Source organism: Triturus cristatus, chromosome 8 (assembly GCF_964204655.1).
Source record: "Triturus cristatus chromosome 8, aTriCri1.1, whole genome shotgun sequence".
NCBI lineage: Eukaryota > Metazoa > Chordata > Amphibia > Caudata > Salamandridae > Triturus > Triturus cristatus.
In genome coordinates this window covers 6,406,766-6,426,268 of record NC_140591.1, presented here as the reverse complement: position 1 = coordinate 6,426,268, position 19,503 = coordinate 6,406,766, and the positions used below count along the sequence as shown (strand labels likewise).

At 47.9% G+C, this 19,503-nt stretch overlaps 1 protein-coding gene across 1 annotated transcript in view; it reads left to right on the top strand.

The window, feature by feature from the left end:
• The window catches only part of SPAG17 (sperm associated antigen 17), a 1,802,643-nt gene that overhangs the window by 1,715,511 nt on the left and 67,629 nt on the right, over positions 1 to 19,503 (top strand). Inside the window, exons 48-49 of the mRNA XM_085620708.1 lie at positions 16,831 to 16,891; positions 19,351 to 19,495. Of these exons, the coding sequence (XP_085476834.1) occupies positions 16,831 to 16,891; positions 19,351 to 19,495 (206 nt within the window). The remainder of the gene's footprint in view (positions 1 to 16,830; positions 16,892 to 19,350; positions 19,496 to 19,503) is intronic.

The window sequence follows — 19,503 nt, the reverse complement described above, 5'->3', positions numbered from 1 at the left end:
TCGCCTGCATGTGCAGCTGCTGGTTGCTGTCTGCCGATGACTGAGAAAAAAACAGAGACCTCAGACACCACCCATACAACTTGAGAAATGGTGCCGTTCCCCTCTTGAAGATCAAGCCCATCCTATACCTTGGCTGTCTCACCCACATGCCACTGACCTGCCGAGTGCTTTGACAGAATCGATCCACAGCAGCATAGTTTGCAGAAACTGGTGAGTGCCTTTCACCCTGCCCCACTCAGGCTATGGACCCCTACGCTGCCCCCAGTCTTCTGTGATCAGGAATGGTTCTGTACCCCCGGTGGTTCTATGCCCAGGCGTTCATTCCAGCACCACAGCAGCTCAACACTGAGGTCCGACAGAGACCAGATAAACTCACTCTTAAAGGTGTAGTGGGAATTGCACTGCACGCACACCCTTAATTGCTGCACTTAAGAGGTGCCTCTCCTCACCTGAGCCGACATGATGCGTCGCGACCTATGTCTGCCGTCTTCACCTGACAGCCTGTATAGAGTACCAAACTTTGTATCTGATATTAGTGCTACCCCTCCCCACATCGGCCTAACCAGCGCTGCCTGGATCACAGGATTATATACGGAGGTTAGGGCATTGTTTGTCTTTGCTGGAGTTATCACAAATGCGCCCGCTGTTACTGAACTCCTGTGTCCCCATGGTCTAACTAGGTTCACGCTAGGGTGGCCTTCCATCCATTTTAGGGTTCCCCATCTCCCCTTCCTGACACATGGATCTCACTCCTAAGATGGCGGTCCTTCCTAATAGAAACTGACATAGGACTGCATACAAGCAGTGTCACTAAAAGTAAAGTAGGACTCTATCCTCAAACACAAGACTCCACGAGGGAGCAGCCATCTTTGAATGGTATCAATCTAATCCATTCTTGTTGCAAAGTCATCCTGTACCCTGGGCACTCCCAACTGTTTGCTGACTGGTACTGATGGTAACTGATTTTGACTGACCCTGAGCTCTGCCTAACCAGGCCCAGGGCCAGTGCTATGCTGAAAACACTTAGAATACAGTGAAAACACCTACAAACACTAAGGTACACTAAGGGTTGGGCACCCCTGTGATTCGCATGACCTACCCCATTGAGCCCTAGTACATAATAGAGCAGGGGTATTGAAACTACCTATTAGTCCCTAGTATATAATAGGGCATGGCAGTTTCGAGGCCAGCAGCCCTTTCTACACTTGCATTTGTGCACTGCTGAAGCCTTAGGTCAGTTTACAAAGTGGCTCTGGGCTACAGGACTGCTTTTAAACAGTAAATTGTGCCTAAACTCGACTTTCGTGTTTGGGGCACTTACAAATTGTTAACCTACAATGTTTGGGCATATTAGGTACCCCCAGGTATCCCAGGGGTGGGGCTTCAGGTATGTATAGGTGGATCCTTATAAAATGAGTTTTATACGCCCTAGGTAAAGTGAAATTGCGCATTTCACTCCCCACATTGTAATAAGGTGCTGCCCAAAATCGACTTCAGTGGGAGGAGCACTGTGGAGGGAGGATCTGCAATATTTTTACATATTCTGAACCCCTAAAGTCTCCCCTCGGTGTTCCTGGGGGGGGTCCTGTAGATATATGTAGCATACTGATAAAATATGTTTTTATAAGCCCTGGTGCTGGAAAAATGGCCCAAGTCACTTTGCCCATTGCAAATCCCATGCTATAGGTTAACATTGGAAAAGGTTATTAGTTAATAAATAGAGAAAGAAAAGTCATAAAACTAGGATTAAAGGACTCAGTAGAATGGTAATGATAAATCCAACAATATGGTATTGGTGAATGTATTGTAAAATGTACAGACAAGAAGTTATAAGACTTTTTTCTGTCTGTAAGCCAAAATTCAACCCTACACTGCTCTGTGCTGATCGGTCAGAGATAAGTGGGTGAGCCTGGCTGCTCTGAAGAGGTGATAAATGACCCCTGGGGTTAGGAAGCCTCCTGGGGAGGAGAGGTTGATGGGCATAGGAATGCCAAAACAGGGGGAGGAGTCGTAAACCATGGACTTCAAGCACACGGGAGGACCCCTGTTCACCTCCAGCCAGATGCTAGGATTAAGGAAGGAATGAGCAGGTGCAAAGGGGAGAGACTATGGAGAATAGCCTTCCTAGGGGTGTGTCTAGCCAGGTCTTCTCTCCCTGCTGAAAATTCTGACATATTGAATCTTGGAAGAATAGTGGTTTCTGGGATAGCATTTTGCCACATTCTGCAGGAAGTGGTCAGACCTTTGGGTGGAACCCTGCAGCTCATTGGACTGGAGTGCCCTTCTGCTTGACCCCAGAGAACACTGAAGTGTATCTGAGAGGGGCCGTGAAACTCAGATCTGCTGCTTGAAACTACAGCCCTGTTGATCAAACCTGCTTCAAAAGGACTAAAGAGTGGACTCCCTGCAAGCTACAGGTTAACGGAGCTCACCTGGACCCTCACCACAAAGAATCCCCAGCCTGGAGTACTACCAGTGGATTTGTAAGGGTTTTGTCCAAGTGGATTGTGGGAATTGAAGTCTCACACATCCAAGGACCCTCTTGGAGATTCCAGAACCTTGGATTGTGTGTTGGATACTTAGAGACCCCCAAGAAGAACTTCAGGAGGGAGTTCTATCTGGGCCCCGCCTGCTGGAGGGGGCTGCACAAGACTGGTGAGAGATCCTCCAGAACAATTGCTAAAGGTGAACGTGTCCCTGTCAGAGGCAACGAAATGACCAAAAGGGGCACGGTTGGTTTCTAAGCGCTAGAAAGTTACTAATCTTTAAAAACTAATATCTCTGGTTCCCTACAGTGGATTGTTTTCGTTTTGGTGTCATTTAAAAGATACAAATATTTCCTATTTTTATAAATTGGTGTTGGATTTTTATTTTGTGTTGTGTCTTAATTATTTACTGAATTGGTGTTTTTAAATGCTTTACATACCTGTCTTTGAGGTTAAGCCTGTCTGCTCGAAGCCACGTTGCCAAGGGTTCAGCATAGGAATAATTTTCTAAGACCTGTTCTAAGCCCTTGACTGTGTTAGTGGCCTTATTGCCAGTGGCAGACCCACATTTGCCCCGACCAATAATCCACTTTCCAACAATTCTCTAAACATATCAAATTATAATGACACTAACATTGCAGCCTCTTCCTCTACCACTCAGAGCCGTGTCCAGCATCAGTTCTCAGTGCTGACCTACACTCCTGTCACTCCCACCTCTCCTCCACAATCAGTTCTTTTCCATAGGTTACATGCAGACACGCAACGACTGACGGAGTCCACCAAAGCTGCACCACCCGGTCTCCTACCAGCGAGCGGCGCTCTAGACCTTGAAGCTGCCTGCTTGCACAGGGATCGCCTCTCCATCATGGAAAGCGCTGCATCCTGCTGAAAGAACCGACAATGCCCCTAAACCACCTTCCCTCCAACCATCCACAATCTACCTCAAAAACAAAAAAGGATTATGTACCTGCCTAGCCCAGATCTCTTCATGTAGGGCAATGAAAATGAGGCCTATGTCTAAAGCCACTGCACTGGATCGCCACCTAGTGGCCAAAACATAAACTATAACTACTTAATTAAACCTTTAAGAGCCACCTAACTACAGACTTCCCTACAGTTTTCTGGCAATGAACGAGCACTAAGACACTACAAGGGAGCGGCCATCTTTGAAAGGTAACTTTTGGCTTGCCCCTGCAAATATGACTGAGGACTGGGTTCTCTCACTCTAACTTAAGACAAGGCTCACCAACTGGCCGGCTCCATTGTCACCCTCTTGCTCCTTATTTAAAGGGCTTTCTTTTTTTCACTGTGTTTTGGCCTGCCTTTGGAGCACAGCAATTCAATTTCCCTGTTGATAACCGATAGTCAAAGACTCTACTCGAAGGCTCCCTCCACGAGACCCCCTTAAAACAAGGGAGATGACAATAAATACACGACAACACCTTTAGGCCGCCACAGAACCTATCACCGCTATACAACTCAACAACCTGAAACCCCACGGTCCACACTCTTTCTACATAACCTAACCTCTACTACAACAGTTCAGAAGGACAAGAAAAACAGATTTAATCTTTTACACTACCCGCCAGGCCAAATGCCATATCTGAAAGTCTAACCCATCTTCAAAGACTGCTCAACATAGTAACTCAGGGCATAAATATAATCCTTAGTAACACCAAAACATTCTCTGACCCCATCCAACACTTGCAACTCCCCTTTCACAACATAGTCAGCGAACCCCTCGGCTGTCCATATCCCAACTAAACAGCTGGTTCACTGCCCATCTCAACAACCAAACTCACAGGCCCGCAAAGAACGAGCCCCAAGATGTCCATGAGAGAGGAAATGGATCCAGCAAAAATGTATGACCTTAGAGCAGCTTTAAACTCCCCCACCTCTACTATCCAGGTGATCACTGGAATTGCCAGAGACAATAACCCACCTAGGGTTACTAGACCACCATCTGAATGCACCGAAATACCTTTGACACCACCTTCAAAAAACACACTACCAAGAGCAAGGTACGCTGCAAGCTCTAAAACTGTAGATTAGCAGCCAAACACGCAACAGAGATGGCTGAAGTCATACTGCACCATGACATTGACATTGCTTTTGTCACAGAAACCTGGCTCAACAAATCAGCCTATCCTATCCTCGACCTCGGGGTCCCCCCAGGTTTTCCATCATAAAGAAGGACAGGATAGACTAAGATGACTAGTTGACTAGAATATCACGGCGGTGGCATAGCCATCCTACATAAGAACAGCTTCACAATGGCTGAAATAAACAACCTCTGCTATACAACATTCGAATACCTCAGCACCATGCTAAAGCTCAAAGACAACAAATGAATGAAATGTCATCTCATCTACCACCCACCAGGAAACATGCCTGCCTTCGGGGTACAACTATTTGATCTACTAATGCACTGCTGTCTCTCTCCAACTCCAACAACATAACTCCAGGTGACTTGAATTTCCACTGGAATATCGATAAGGACACATTAATACATTCATTAAAGGAACTCCTACTCAGTAAAGCTCTTACCCAACACTGCAAGGAACAAACCCACAAAAGAGGATCATATTATGGCCCAAAATGAATTAATAAGCATAAACAACATTCTCCCAGTCGACTGGTCAGACCACCACTTCATTATGTTTGACATTAACCAAGCGGCAGCGCCACCCAACTGATCTCGAAAACCCGCCAATGGTGCAGATACCGTAATCTAATCCCTCTGACCTGGAAGAAAAAATGGGATCCCTACTTCCGCCTACCACAGACAACCTCAATATGGATGAGCTCACTAACCTCCATAACTCGACGATGAAAACTGCCCTGGACCAACGAGACCCCCTGAAACTAAAATGGGTCAGGGACACGCCCTCAAGAGCCTGGTTCAAAAAAGCCCTCATCTGTGGAAGAAGACAAGCAAGAGCTGCTGAAAGACTTAGGAGAGCTCACCCATCCACAACTCACCTTTACTAGCTCAGAAGAGAACCCAAGAATGACAAAAAACACACCCTCAAAGAGAAAGCCACCTTCTTTCGAAATGCCCTAGTTAAAGCAAAAATCCGCCCCAAAGAACTTTTTAACATCATCAGACAACAAACCTCTGAACCTACCAAAGAAAGCCCCCTGCCTCAAAACGACACTGCGACGACTTGGCCAAATTCTTCAAGGACAAAATCACTAAGAACAAACTCTCCCTGGACTGTCAGCCACAAACTCACTCTAGCAACTCTTCCCCCACAATGGAGGTAAAGCCAATGCTAGCTTACTCCTCGATTCCCAAACCTGAGGCCCCTCCCCCAGCAACTACCAGTATCAACCAATCCCATGAGGTGGAAGGCTTTCAAACCACTCTCAGAGAAGGACATCTCCATGGCGATTGCCAAATCCAAGCCCTCCTCCCATTACACAGACCCACTCCCTGCTTCCCTGGCAAAAAGCCTCAACCTCACCTTAACCTCTCTATGGACCAAGATCAAAAACAACACCTTGAACAACAGCTGATGCCCGACTGCCTTAAAGAGGCCAAATCACCCCTCTTGTAAAAAACACAGACGCAAATCCCAAAAATCCCGAAAATTTCAGACCCATCACCAAGCTTCCCTTTCTTGCCAAAATTCGCGCGAAATATGTTCTCTCCCAGCTCAACCAACACATGTACTCCAGTAACCTACTCGACTCACACCAGTCAGGTTTCAAGAAGATGTGCAGCACTGAAACAGCTGTAGTGAATATAACAGATGACATTCACAAATCCGTAGACACAAACAGATGCTGCCTGCTTGTCCTCCTGGACCTATCAGCGGCTTTCGACATGGTGGGCTATAAGTTACTTTTGGATGCCCTGCAACAACAAATCAGAGCAGATGGCAATGGTCTCCAATGGTTCACCTCATATCTCCATAACCGATCCCAAATAATAAGAATCAACAACTCAATATCTGATGTTTCACCCATCACCTGAGGTGTCCCACAAGGCTCAGTCCTCTCTCTGACACTCTTCAACATTCTGAGACAAGCAAATATTGCCCAACCCCATCTATATGATGACGACACTCAGGTCTACCTAGAAATATCCTCTCAGAACGTCATACATCGGCTTAACACCACACTCATAAGAGTTCAAAACTGGTTTCCACACAACCACCTCAAACTCGACCAAAAAAACCGTGGCCACTCAGCACAGATCTACGAATGGATAACTAACCTAGGCACCCTGAATGGCAGGCTTACTCTAGCCAACTCTGCCCGTTCTCTGGGGATCTCTCTGGACTCAAGACAAACACGAGCTCTCGCCTAAGGTCCACTGCAAAGGCTTCTTTTATAGCTTAAAACTCCTCAATGAAATCAAGCCCTTCCTATCTCCAAATGACCTAAAAACCACAATGCAAGCACTAGTTCTGTCAGAGGGGGAGCGTAGATGGCTTGAAGATCTGTAGCTTGTAGACGCGTGGTGGCAGGAACATCCAGAAGAGATGGACAACACACACTACTCTGCCTTACACAGGTTGTGTGCCAGGATAGCCATGTTTTCAATTGATCGGGTGCTGAGCCCAGCACTCAGGGAGGTGACAGACGGTGTGCTTTCTGTGTCCGATTACACACTGGTTCCTGCGCCGTTGATTGGAAAGAGACAGTCCATCCAATGACTTCTCTTGGAAGTTCAACAGGAGGATTTTGATGGACATTGCATGTGAGAAGTCATATACACACACATAGTAGAATTTTTCTGCTTTATTGACACGGTTGACTGTAACCTTCCAATAGTGGGGACTCTCTTAATTGGTAATCAGGGGGAAGTTGTACCTCTGAATCAATCCTATGGAAAAGCCATTAGAAACCGTACAAGACAACCTCCTCAGGAGGCGCTCCACACATAAAGAGATGATGCCCCATAAGTTGTGGTGGAGGCTGTGAGCAGTGAGGAGGCAACTAGGCCTATTGGGATTGAACAAAGCGGGTACCCCTCGACAAAACTCAGACAGAAGTAGAATAAAAGAGGCAACATGCAGGATGCTTACTGTCTGCCACGCTAAGGCAGAGCAGGTTCACTTGCAGATATCAGCTAATTAGAGGAGGGATTGCTACAAGTATCGAGGTGACGAGGACAAACTTGAAGTATCTGGCAATCCTTCTAGAGATTATATTTGAGGGAGCCTTCGGCTGGGGGGCCACCTCGAGCTATATCCATGAAATGGTCCTTGAGGCCGGTCAGACTCAGAGGGAGCTCTTGGAAATACCACTCTCAAGCAAAGACATCATAAAGACAATAAAAAGTCTAAAACTCACAAGGCCCTCATGGCTTTTATCCCACATTCTACAAACAGGTCTGGGCAAAGCTGGTGGACCTCATGAACAAAAGAGTTCATATGCACAGACCGGCGGGGCGGGTAACTTCATCAATGAGGGCAGCATCGGATTATTAAATGTAGACGTCAAAATCTTTGCAAAAATCCTCACCCTTCATTTATTATTATTATTATTAATTAGCATTTAGTAAAGCGCATGGCTATCCTTAGGCATCCCAGTGCTAGTTACAACAAGCAGACGGGTAGAGGACGTTTTAAGGCAGTTTCTGAAAGAGCCACGTCTTCAGTTGCTTCGAAACGAGAGATGGTGGGACGTTGAATGACCCAGTAGCACACTTGGTCCATCCAAATCAGGCGGCGTTCAGTTTTGGGCACCAGGTAAGTTATAGTACCGAGAAGGGCATACCCTGATTGATATCATAAACATTTTAAAAGGGAGGATGCTTTCCTGCCACTAGATGCTGAAAAAACTTTAACAGGGTGGACTGGCATCTCCTGAGGGAGACTCTCTTGGCCTGCAGCATCCGCCCCAGTTTACTGAATAATCTTTTGGAAAAGATCAAAACCGGCCCTCATCTGGGGAGGAATAAATGGTTTGGATGCACATAGATTTGACACTGGCTATTTTCCACTGGGATCAAATTGACAGCCACTGACCACCATACGCCTGCGTAACATATTGGACGACTTCAACCTCGTGGAACAGACTTCTTCTGGAGGCACCTCCAGCCAAAGGAAGGTTTCAGACCAGATGCTAATTCCTCTAAGACAATATTTTCAGTATTCAAATCCCTACTGGATCCTTCTGCTGGATCCCCTTCCGTCCCGGCCTCTTGCTGAGTTTGGCCGACTCCTTCAGTGCCGTCCACTCAGCTTTTACATCAAAGCCCGTGAAATCCCTTGTCCTGAGCTCTTTGGCTGCCCCCACCTTTCCTGTCTGTGCTGCCAGAATTCTTCCCTAAAGAGGTAACCTGGCTCCCCACTGAGCCCAGCGCCTCCCCACACGCTCACCCTTGGAGACCCTATCACCAACATCACCATAGTCATGTTTCTTAATCTGTCCTTTTAATCTTCTCAGTTGTCTTGGATTCTAAACATGCAGTTGTCATTCGTCTCCTCAAGAAGCCTTCCTTGGACCCCTGAGTGCTGGGGAATTATTGTCCGATCTCTGTCCTTAAATTGCCAGTTAAAATCATTGAGAAGCCTAGTAATAAGCTACTATCCCACTATTTAGAATTTCTCAATCTCTTAGATCCTTCTCAGTTGGGTTTCCACCGATGCACAGAATTGAGTCCATACTCCTGGCAGTCATTGAAGAGCTGCATCGTACGCTAGTATGAGGAGGGATTGCGCTCCTCTTAGGACAGAATCTTTGAAGTTTCCACTAAACATTTTTTCTCCACTAACTTTCCCCAATTTTGTGGTGTCCCAAAGAGCTCCTGCCTGAACCCCACACTTTTCTCATGAGGCTTCTCCTCTGACCAGTTGTCATCGAAGTTACGGAGTTCAGGGAGGTCAAAAAAGCACAATTGTTCCAAACAATGGTCTTCATCTTCAATGCCACTCCCACCATTCAGAGTCGTGTGACACCCCGGAGACCTGTAGGCCACAGGGCTGGTTCCAATGTTGATCCTTATAGTACCTAATTTTCCCGGGCCATTGGCAATGACACAACAGCCTTGAGAGCTGAAACAGGACTTAACACCATTTTGGTGCCCGACCGGATCCCTCTGGAGTTCATTTGAGTCCAAAGAATCAGAGGTGGTCTCCAGACGGGTTAACCCTGGCGGATCCGTCCCTTATGCTGACACTGCCACTCAATCTCTATTCGAGGCAGACCCCTTCCCTCGAGCACAGTGCCTCTGGCGCAATGTATGACGCCACCCTCTGCGCAGCGCTCAACGCCGACACCAATGTTAATGACTGAGCTGATAGTCCTATCAGCCTCTGAAGCCCATTTCCCACCAACAAGAGTACGGCAATGTGCCCATGCAAACCCTGCGATGTACACTCCTCTCCAAGGTTCCAAGGATGATACAGATGACAACACTTATGGGGACCTAAAGAGGATTATTCCAGTCTTTTTGATAACCTACAAGATGCCAGTGTTCTGGACACCTCTCCAGACATTAGTCACGTCTCTCCACATCCAGCGATGGCAGCGGCCTCCTTTCAAACAGTAATTGGGAGGGTTGCGGGAGTTTAGGACCTCACTCTCCCCACAACAGAAGTAAAGACAAATGTCCTCACTGAGGTCCACAACCGAGGGTAAAACCAAACAGGAGGCTCTGTTGCCCTTCAGTGAAGCACGAACTGATGTGCTGATGGCCACCTGTGCAAAGCCAGGATCTTTCCCCCGGTAAACAGTCAGATGGCAAGGGGGCAAAGAAGCACTCCTTGGAATCCCGTTCTCCTACTTCAGCACCCCACCCCGGAGAGCCTAGTGGTACAAGCATCTATCAGTCGCCTGAATCTCAATGCTTTTCTCACCACTCCACCAAACAGGGAATCTAAGCGAATGGAAATGTTCACAAAATGTGCATTCCGACCTTTCCCATTGGTCCATGAATACTTCCTATCTCCTAGGAGGATATTTGCACATATTATGGGACAGAGTGGCGGGCATCCTTCCAGTTGTCCCAGGTGATGTCCACCCAACCCTGCAAGAAATGATCACAGATGGCCAGGACATGGAGAAATACTCCATCCATTTAGGTCTGGACATGACTGACTGCCTGGGGAGCACAGTCGAGACCAGCACGGTGTTGCAATGCCACGCCGGGATTTGTTCCGTGGGCTTTCAGGTGTCCAACAGTCCATCGTGGGCATGCTCCAGGCTGCTCAGAGCAAAGACCAACCAAAGAGAGCAAAGTCACTGCCTGCCCTCTCGGCAAAGCTCCAGCTGTTCCACAGACCCCACAGCAACCGCGCCCCTTTCAAGGGGTTATCAGTGGAGGATTAATCCATGTGTGCCTCAACAGCAACACGCCTTCCAGCCCTGTCGGAGTAAAGGCTGGGGATTCAGCATCCAAGGCCCCAGGGGCAAGGTCCTACCCAAACCCCAGCCCCTCTACCCATAGCTGCCACAAAACCACATTAGACTACCCTTTGCTGTCCACAATCGCCCAGTAGGAGGGCGTGCCACCTTTTAGCTCTGTCAGTGGTGAAGAATCACATCCGACCACTGGGTGCTCCAGATCGTAGAACACGATTATTTTCCACCCTTCCTCTCCCATCCACCGGATATGCCACATACTCCACAACCAGCCATGGCCCGTGCAGGTAAGAGCGGTGGGGCCGGTCGGGGGAGGGGGGAATTCGATAGACGGCCACGAGGGAAAATTAAATAAATAATTAATTTTCCCTTGTCGTCGTCTTTCAAAATTCCCCCCCCCCCCCGCCCCCCCCTGGCCCCACCGCACGGGCTGCGGCTGACCACAACACCTCATTGGGGACCAGTCCATACTCTACGGAGAAGTTCAAATTATCTTGGAACAAGGGAGTAATAGAGAAGTTGCCAGCTTCAGAGATCAGGACTGGCTTTTATTCCTGTTATTTCCTGGTACAGAAAATGGAGTCCTTCCCCCCCCCATCCTCTATCTCTACCCTCCGAACATTTTCCTCTAGAAGGACAAGTTCAAAGTGCACACCCCGGCCCAAGTGCTGTCTGCCCTGGATTTCAGGAGATGGGATAGCGGTATTAGATTTGCAGGACACCTGTTTCCACATCCCCATCCCTCAGTCCCACAAGCACTAGCTACAGTTTTAGGAGGGCCACAAGCACTTTCAGTTTATTGTGCTCCCCATTGGCTGGAACAGTGACCCTTGGTTGTTCACAGAGATATGGTGGTGTTTGCAGCCTATTTGTAGAGGTTGGGAGTACCAGTCTAGCAGTCAGAACCCACCTTCAAATGATGTCTGACATGTGGACATTGTTGGGTTTTTCACCAAAGTGCCAAAGTCACACCTGCCTCCTTCACAACAGCTCCCGTTCGCTGGACCCATCCTTGAACTTGGTGCTCTTCTATATCTTCCCTCTGCCTTAGCGAGCCCAGGGCATTAGCCACGATCCTGATGTGTCAACCTTGACCTGAGTCTCAGTTAGAGTGACTCTAAAGATCCTGGGCTTCTTTGCATCCTGCATTCTGCTTGTGGACCACCAGGTGGCACATGCAGGCTCTGCCGTGGGATCTGAATTCTCAATGCGCTCAGCGTCAAGGGGAACTATGCGCGTCCATCCAGGTTTCGAAGGAAACTGCCAATGATCTGCAAGGGTGGCTGCTTGACCGCAGTTGGGCCAGCAGCAGACCCCGTCCCTTCCCACTCAGCGGTAATGGTCACAATGGATTTATTGCTGCTGGGTAGGGAAGGCTACCTGGGAGCAGTGGAGATCAGAGGACTCTGGTCTCTGGGGAGGCTCGTCTCCACATCACCTTGGCAGTGGAGATCAGGGGACTCTGGTCTCTGGGAGGCTCGTCTCCACATCACCTTGGCATTGGAGATCAGGGGACTCTGGTCTCTGGGAGGCTCGTCTCCACATCACCTTGGCAGTGGAGATCAGGGGACTCTGATCTCTGGGAGGCTCGTCTCCACAGCACCTTGTTGGATTTGCAAGAGATTTGCTTGACACTGAAGGGATTTCTTCTGACCATCACAGGGGAATGGGTACTGGTTCTCACAGACAATACAACCGCCATGTGGTATTGCAACAAGCAGGGCGGCGTGAGGTCATGGGTCCTCCACTATGAGGCTCAACGTCTCAGTAAGTGCTTGAACGTTCAGGGCAAATCCCTGATCACCCAGCACCTAGCAGGATCTTTAAACACCAGGGCTGATGAACTCAGCTGATGTTGCCTAGCAGATCACAAATGGCAGTTACACTCATAGGTGGCACAGGGCGACTTCCAACACTGGGGAGAACCCTGGCTCGATGTATTTGCCACCACACAGAATGTGCAATATTCAAAGCTTTGCATGTTGATGTTTCCAAGGCAGTTCTCCCTCAGGTTTGGACACGACTGACTGCCTAGATAGCAAGTTGAGATCAGCATGGCATGGCCTTTCACCAGCATTTGGGAACAGAGCTCCTGTACGGCATTCTACCCCTGCCTCTCCTGCCCAGAGAGATGAAGAAAATCAAAGACAGACAGGCCCAAGTCATCCTAGTGGCTCCAGACTGGGCAGGAAGAGTCTGGTACCTAAACTTATGGCTCCGGCCCGGCTGCCCCTTCAGGAGGACTTTCTATCGCAGCAACAAGGCCAAGTACTGCACCTGCGGTTGATCAAGCTCCATCCCCTTGTGTGTATATTGACTGGTGACAATTGATGGCCTTTGACCTTTCTCTTGCAGTGGTCGCTGTTATCTTTGCAGCCAGGCGTCCATCTGCCAAGACTGTATGTGAAGGACGCTAGAAGAAGTTTTTTGTTTTGTGTTCCTCTCGCATCATCCACCTTGAATGCGAAGTTGTCCGATGTTCTCATGTTCTGTCCATCTCTAGCCAGAAGCTCCTTGTTTTAGCGATGGATAAAGGTTATTTTTCTGCCCTTTCGGCCTTCTTATGGTTGCTGGATCACCAATTCCTCTTCAAGTCACCAGTTGTGATGCGGTTATTCAAAGGGATGATCCATATGTTACCATTTATCATGTTGCAGTGAGACCTTAATTTGGTCTTCATGTACGTGATATGCACTCCCATCTAGCCCATGAGCAGCTGCCCTCTCTGTGTGTTTACTATCAAATATTGTCATAACATCTGCAAGACGAGTAAGCAAACTGCAGGCCCTGCCTGTGGTACAGCCATACACCTCATTTTTCACAGATAAGCTGGTCCTCTGCACAAAGGCGGCATTCCTGCCAAAGACGGTAACACCCGTCCACATAGGACAGTGGTTCACCTTACTGACTCTCTGTACACCACCCCATCCCTCTGGGTAGGAAGAACGACTCCACTATTTGGACCCCAAGCGGGCCCTGAGAATCGCTTCAACAGAACCATATATTACCAACAGAATGAGCAACCTTTCATCAGTTTCTCTGGCGCAAAAGAGAACCATCTTCAGATGGACTGTGTTATGGCTAGCTAAAAAGCCACCTGCCGATGAATTTTTCGCTCATTCCAGCAGAGTGAAGGCTGCTACCACTGCACTAACGCCTGGTGTGCCAGTTCTTGACAATCGCCAGGCTGCCTTGTGGCCATCCCTCCACACATTCACAAAGCACTACTGCTCCGACAGTCAGGTCCAGTGGGATGGGCACTCGCCTGATCTGTCCTGCAGGATCTCCTGGTCTGAACCATTCCAAAGACCTCTCTCCTGCAGGACCTACTTTGATATCTACTCACATGGTGAGGTATCTGCAGTTAGAAGTCTCTATCTGAAGAGCAAGTTACTTATCTTCAGGTAAGGACTCTATCTAACCGTAGATTCCTCACTAATCCTCCCATCCTCCCTGCTCTGTGGAAGGGTCTACTTCAGCTCACTACAAAGATCCCAACTCTGGAAGTCCCCATACTGCCATATCCTTTATTTCAATGGCTTTGTGTCCGAGGGTGCAGACAGAAATCAGAAAGAAAATGCCATCAGCTTGCAGAGGTCGCTCATATATGAGGGCCTTGTCGACATATCCAGGGCAGAACAGATCCGATGCAGAACTGCACAATGCCATCTGGTGACATGCAAAGAAATTGTGCTAGCAAAACCATGTCCTGTATGATGCCTGGGGAAATTTACATGGTGAGGAGGAGCCTGTGGTTAAAAAGAGTCTTTATCAGAAAAGGCGTTACTGAAGGTAAGTAGTTTCTTCATTGAAGCACAAAATGGTTTTAAATATAAAACTGACCTTTCTTTATGAGATTGTATTGGAACCTCATCTTATCCAGTTGCCTAACGTCTTCGTCCCACCTCATCCATCTAAATTAGAAGGAGGAATGCACAGACTAAACACAGAAAGGTCTTTCTGGCACTGTTCTCAAGTTTGACAAGTATAGAAGAGGGGAAAGGTTTTGCAACCTATGGAAGTGCATTGATGGATGTGGCTGTACCTCACACAGTTTTTGATGGACTTCAAGGCTTTCAACATTACTCCACTTGAAGGAATAAGTGCACAGCCTACCACTGCTGCATCTTTAAAAAAAGAGAGATACTGAGTGGACTCAGGGGCCACAGTAGAGGGTTTGCTTAGAAGGTCAGTTGATCAGCACATTTGTGCATGACTTCTCTTCTTCTTGTTTATCTGAGGCTCCGCCATATGAACATCTGGGTATTTAAACATTAAAAAGTGCAGATGAAGGATCAGATGAACGAGTAGATGAAAGAACAGATGAAAGAGCAGGTAAACGAGAAGATAAACAATGAGATAAAAGAGCAGATGAACGGGCAGATGAACAGGCAGATGAACGGGCAGATGAACGGGCAGATGAACGGGCAGATGAACGGGCAGATGAACGGGCAGATGAACAGGCAGATGAACAGGCAGATGAACGGGCAGATGAACAGGCAGATGAAAGAGCAGATGTACGAGCGGGTAAATGAGCAGATAAAGCAGCAGATGAAAGAGCAGTTAAACGAGAAGATAAACAATCAGATAAAAGAGGAGATGAACGAGCAGATGAACGAACAGATGAACAAGCAGGTGATCGGGCAGATGAACAGGCAAATGAACGGGCAGATGAACAAGCAGATGAACGAGCAGATGAAAGAGTAGAGGAAAGAGCAGATGAACGAGCAGAAGAATGAGCAGATAAACGAGCAGCTGAATGAGCAGATAAACACGCGGATGAAAGAGCAGATAATCAAGCAGATAAATGAGTAGATGAAAGAGCAGTTAAACGAGTAGATGAAAGAGCAGATAAACGAGAAGATAAATAATCAGATAAATGATCAGATGAAAGAGCAGTTAAACGAATAGATGAAAGAGCAGATGAACGAGCAGATGAACGAGCCGATAAACAAGCAGTTGAAAGAGCAGATGATCGGGCAGATGTACGAGCAGATGAATCATCAGATGAACGAGCAGATGAAAGAGCACATGAAAGAGTACCTATTACTATAAAAAACGACACACTGTTGATAAAGTTGATTGTGTTGGACAACGATCTTCGATTGCGGATCACTTAGCTCATCATGTAGGTCTTCTGAAGCCCACTGGGTTTAGATTTCAGGACCTGAAGGTTTTCAATGAGATAGTGTTAACTCCGTAATAGAACATTTCAGACACGGTCTGCATCGGGCGATATCAGCTCGCACCTCTTTAACACAAGTAGGTCCTCATGCCACCATGACAGCGTGCTGGAAGATTCTGTGCGTGCAGCTTGGGGTTGAGATATCTCAAAGACGCTACAGAGGAAGTGCAGTATACACCGGACCATTGTTTCTGTGGTAAGTAACTATGGGGCAGATTATCAAGAACAGCGTTAAAAATTATCACCGGTTTAGCGGCAGAAAACTGCTGCTAAAGCAGCGATAATGGGCTTGATAATATGCCCTTGAGAATTCCCATAGAAGCCCATGTTCTGGTGTGAACCTGGGCTTCTCTGGGAATTCTCCAGGGCATATTATCAAGCCCATTATCGCCGCTTTAGCAGCAGTTTCCTGGCGATAATTTTAACGCCGTCCTTGATAATATGCCCCTACATTTGATCTAATGTTTACTATTATGTCAACTTGTTGCCTCAGCAAATTCTGGTCAAGTACAATTGAGTGATGAGCATTGGTGGCCATAGGCTACATCACCATTAGTCTCTGGTTAAAGATGTCTGTGCTGAGATCGGAGTCGGTCATCAAGGCATTGATTAAGTTCCTAGCCAGGGCTCACCACCTCTTTTAAGCTTTCTCTGCATCAGGCTCTTGGTCATGTTTGTGTGGGTCACAGTATGAAGTCCCCTCTTCCTCGGCACTCACATTCATTACAGATTTGAAAGTAGTGGATAAGCTGTCCCTTCTGTTTTTGTCCTTCCTTTTTGACCGCTTCCTTGCACTGAGTTTTAACTTCCGAACCACCTTGTGTGTCTCCTTTCTGGCAGGTTCCGGGTGAAGCAGCCTCCTCCCGGCACAGGGCTGCGGGTGATCCACAAGCTTGGACCTGTGAGTAAGCACGTTGCCTTTCACTCCACATGTGGTATCAGAGTGTGTAGATACTGCCGCATAGTAATCATTCATAGACAATACGTAAGGATTTGTAACACCAACACTTCTACCTTACACACCCATTGTTTAAACTGTTGCTTCTCAAATGGCCTCCTGAGCCACGTTCTCTCATATCCAGAATTAAGTATGTATCCTATCGTTATCCACGTGCCCTCACGAGGGCGCCACTGGCTCAGCTCTGTAGCAGCTGCAACCACTCCCCATCCTTGAAACCCCAGGATACCATTGCGCCAGTGTGATTCACGCTCTTACCTTCCCACCCGTGCTTCGCCTTTACATCCCATGCTTCGCCTTTACATCCCATGCTTCGCCTTTACATCCCATGCTTCGCCTTCCCACCCATGCTTCGCCTTCCAACCCGTGCTTCGCCTTCCCACCCATGCTTCACCTTTACATCCCATGCTTCGCCTTCCCACCCATGCTTCGCCTTTACATCCCATGCTTGCACTCTTCACTCTGTTTGTGACCATTTTCATTACCACTTAATCGACCTCCACCAGCCATTTGTTACCACCACACACTGAACGTACCACCCACCGAGCATACCACCCACTGAATGTACCCCTCACCGAATGTACCACCCACTGAATGTACCACCCACTGAATGTACCACCCACTGAATGTATCGCTCACTGAACGTACCGCCCACTGAACGTACCATCCACTCTACGTACCATCCACTGAATGTACCACCCACTGAACGTACCACCACCCACAGGACGTACCACCCACCGAGCATACCACCCACTGAATGTACCACTCACCGAATGTACCACCCACTGAATGTACCATCCACTCAATGTACCACCCACTGGATGTATCGCCCACTGAACGTATCGCCCACTGAACGTACCGCCCACTGAATGTACCACCGACTTTGACTGTACCACCCACTGAATGATAAGGCCTGTTATCTTTCTTCGCGAGCTAAAGCCCTTCTTAGTTCTGTGTGACTTTTAACTTTAAAGTAAAGCGCTAACCACTGCAGCCCATCTACATCCCTGTACTATTAGCTCCTAGGTCCCTCACCTGATCTTTCCAGAACTCTTTTTCTATATTCCTAAACTCCCCTCATCCCACCTGACTTGCTACACCAGATTGTCTCACTAGCCTTCATCTGTAGCTATTCACCATACCATAGGTAGGCTCTATTCCTTAATCTCCCGGGGTGCCGCCCTGTCTTCTTTCAAATGTACATTTATTTACTTGTCACTAGTTAGCTCCTGAGTTTGTCCTAAACGCACCCAGCCTTACGGCGGAAGTGGCTGGCAGAGCCTGACTCCACCTGGAGTTATGTTGGGGTCTGGAGTGACACCTCAAACATCAGGCACAGGGCGCCACCCTCTGAGAGGAGACCGATAGCGGCTGAGACCTGGCTAGCAGATTGCAACTCTAGGATGCGGTGAATCTGCTGGTCTTGTCCCCAGTCAAGAGCCTGTGGTGGCTCGACAAGCGATGACTGTATTAACTGCATTTAAAGTGATGGCTGTACTTGTTTAAATTATGAACTTGGTCATGCAGCCAACATGCCCCATGGCCTCTAACTTGTTAGGATAGATCTTGAAAGGGTGATGTCGCTCATGCCCACTGCCTTTCCCCATTTCGTGCACCTTTGAGCTGCATGTATAGATTCAACCTAACTTCCAGCCCCATTTGAAGCTTGTCTCCTCACTCTTTAGCTGCCTCCTTCGAGGTGGATTCACTAGTATCCTGCAGGCTGTCATCCTACCTTGTATTTATGCCTCTTCTCAGTACCATCCAAGCTTTCTTACATACTATCAGGGGTCCTGGTCAGTTCATCATGAACCCATGTTTTAACCTCCCACAACCGTTCTCCAGTCTCTGCAACTCCCTTGCTGACTACCTGAGCTGGACCCCACGGGCGCAGGTTTGTTCTGTTGTCTTCTATGCCCCACCTGCCCGCTAATTAAATACCTTCCCTTACTTTCTGACACCTCCATCCGGCTCTGATCCTGGTCACCGTCTCCTCACCTCCCAGCTTCAGGTGTCCGTCCACCCCAGGCATGTGGTCTGACTTCTGTCCCACAGATGTAACACTGGGGACCTTTGGAACCATCTCGACTGTTGCTGCAGGGAGCCTCAGAATACACCATAGTATTTATCAAAGCTCCTCCTGTTTCGCTTTGTCTTCTAGGAGCCTCAGAATGCACCATTGAATTTAACAAAGCACCTCCTGGTTCGCTTTGTCTTCTAGGAGCCTCAGAATGCACCATTGTATTTAACAAAGCTCCTCCTGGTTGCATGATGTCTTCCAGGAGCCTCAGAATGCACCATCATATTTAACAAAGCTCCTCCTGGTTCGCTTTGTCTTCTAGGAGTCTCAGATTGCACTATTGTATTTAACAAAGCTCCTCCTGGTTCGCGTTGTCTTCTAGGTGGCCCCAGGGATGAAGGTGGAGCTGGAGATTGAACTCTTTGCAGTTGCTGTTGGGCTGGAAGGTCCGGAGGGGACTGGAGCCGTGTCTCATGACATCGAGATCCACGCGGAGACGGAGATGCTCTTCCTACCTGTCACTGCAAATATCCTT